At 58.4% G+C, this 1,542-nt stretch overlaps 1 protein-coding gene across 1 annotated transcript in view; it reads right to left on the bottom strand.

The window, feature by feature from the left end:
- The window catches only part of LOC106898250 (nuclear receptor subfamily 2 group F member 5-like), a 3,032-nt gene extending 1,885 nt beyond the window's left edge, over window positions 1–1,147 (bottom strand). The window contains exon 1 of the mRNA XM_014959388.1: window positions 29–1,147. Within this exon, the coding sequence (XP_014814874.1) occupies window positions 29–539 (511 nt within the window). The 5' untranslated portion in view covers window positions 540–1,147. The remainder of the gene's footprint in view (window positions 1–28) is intronic.
- Window positions 1,148–1,542: the final 395 nt, after the last annotated feature.

The raw sequence follows: 1,542 nt of genomic DNA, 5'->3' as shown, positions 1-1,542 counted from the left end.
GCCCTCCCCCCAAGCCCCGCCCCCTCACCGGGGGAGAAGAGGGCCACCGCCTTGAGGCAGGCGTACTCGGCCGCGTCCACGCGCAGCGCCTTCAGCTTCTCCACCTGCTCCTGGAAGAGGCGGATGTGGTCCATGAAGGCCACCACGCGGTCGGCGGCCATGGGGGCCGCGTGGAGCCCGGCGGCGGCCAACAATGGGGCGGCGTGTAGGGGGAGAGCCGACTGGGCCGCGTTGAGGACGAAGAGCTCGCTCCAACCCAACCGCAGCAAGGCCACCTGATCCGAAAGCTGCAAATCCGGGAAGAAAGGGATGCCCTTGGCCCATTCGATGGCGCTGAAGAGGAGGCGGGCGGCCAGTTCGCAGATGCCCTCGATGCCCACCACCCCGTTGGGTTGAAGGCACTGGGCCCCGTAACGAGCCGGGGGGTAGGGTTCGGCGCGGAGGAGCAAGGAGATGAAGCCGCTCAAGTAGCCTTGGCCACCGTAGGGGTCCCCCTGGACCAGGGGGTACTGGCCGGGGCTGCTGGGGGGGTGAGCCATGCGGCCTCGTTGCACGGCTGCGGAGGGGAGAAGGAGGTCAGACCTTCCCAGACCTTCCCCACCCCTTCATCATCATCCCCAACCCCGATATTCCCCAGGGATTCGATATCGGGGTGCGCTATGGGGTGACGTCCCGGTTTGAGGTGAAACCGGATCAATTTTGTCTTCTGTAACTTGGCATTTTAGTTTGAGGCCTTTTCTAACTCTCTGAAATTAACGGCGCATTGCGGAGAAAACTGGGCCTTCTCAGAGTGATCAGACCAACGTTGGTGTTAAATACCAGGAAGAGGAGCTTCTACTTATTGCTCTAACAACCAAGGGCAGCCAATTTTTCGGTATTTGCCCCTTAGAGGGTCGGAAACGGAAAAAAACGTAGAGGGGTCACATCTGTGGGGAGGAGGGGACAGGAGAGGTGACCCAAACCTGACCCACAGGGGTGTTCCATCCCATCTGCCCCACGCTCAGTGTAAAAGCTGAGGGACCAAAGGGTCAACTCTCCTCCTGCGATGGCCAACGTCCCAAGAGGACCCTGTCTGTCCGTCTGCCTTTGATCCCCATCCGTGTGTTCCTGCCTCCAGAGCTGGAATCCTGCTCCTGTCCATCACAGACCAGTCTGGGCCTTCCCCAGTGCCTGCTGGTGACGGGCCCGTCATACTGGGAGCTCGATACTCTTTTGTATATATATGTTATATCTATTTCATTATTTTCCTCTCTTTTATTTTAATATTCTTTTTGATTAAAGCAGTTTAGTTCATTCTAAACTTTTCAATCTCCTTCTCTCTTCCTCTCCTCTTTTTTTTGGGGGGGAAGGGCCATCTGTTGGTTCGTTTGGGGTGATTTCGGCCAAAACCATGACAGGTGAAAATGGGGTTCCGTGCCCTAACGTGGCTGGGGTGCACCCAGGGGTGCAGAAGGGGGTTCCCCAAGGGGGTGGGTTGCACCCTGGGGTGCCCCCACATGTGTTAGAGGGGGGATGTGTCACCCAGGATGGGGACAACCCCCC

Source organism: Calidris pugnax, unplaced genomic scaffold (assembly GCF_001431845.1).
Source record: "Calidris pugnax isolate Ruff unplaced genomic scaffold, ASM143184v1 scaffold443, whole genome shotgun sequence".
Taxonomy (NCBI): Eukaryota; Metazoa; Chordata; class Aves; order Charadriiformes; family Scolopacidae; genus Calidris; species Calidris pugnax.
Note: the sequence above shows the minus strand (reverse complement) of the source record. Positions and strands in the feature narration are given on the sequence as shown.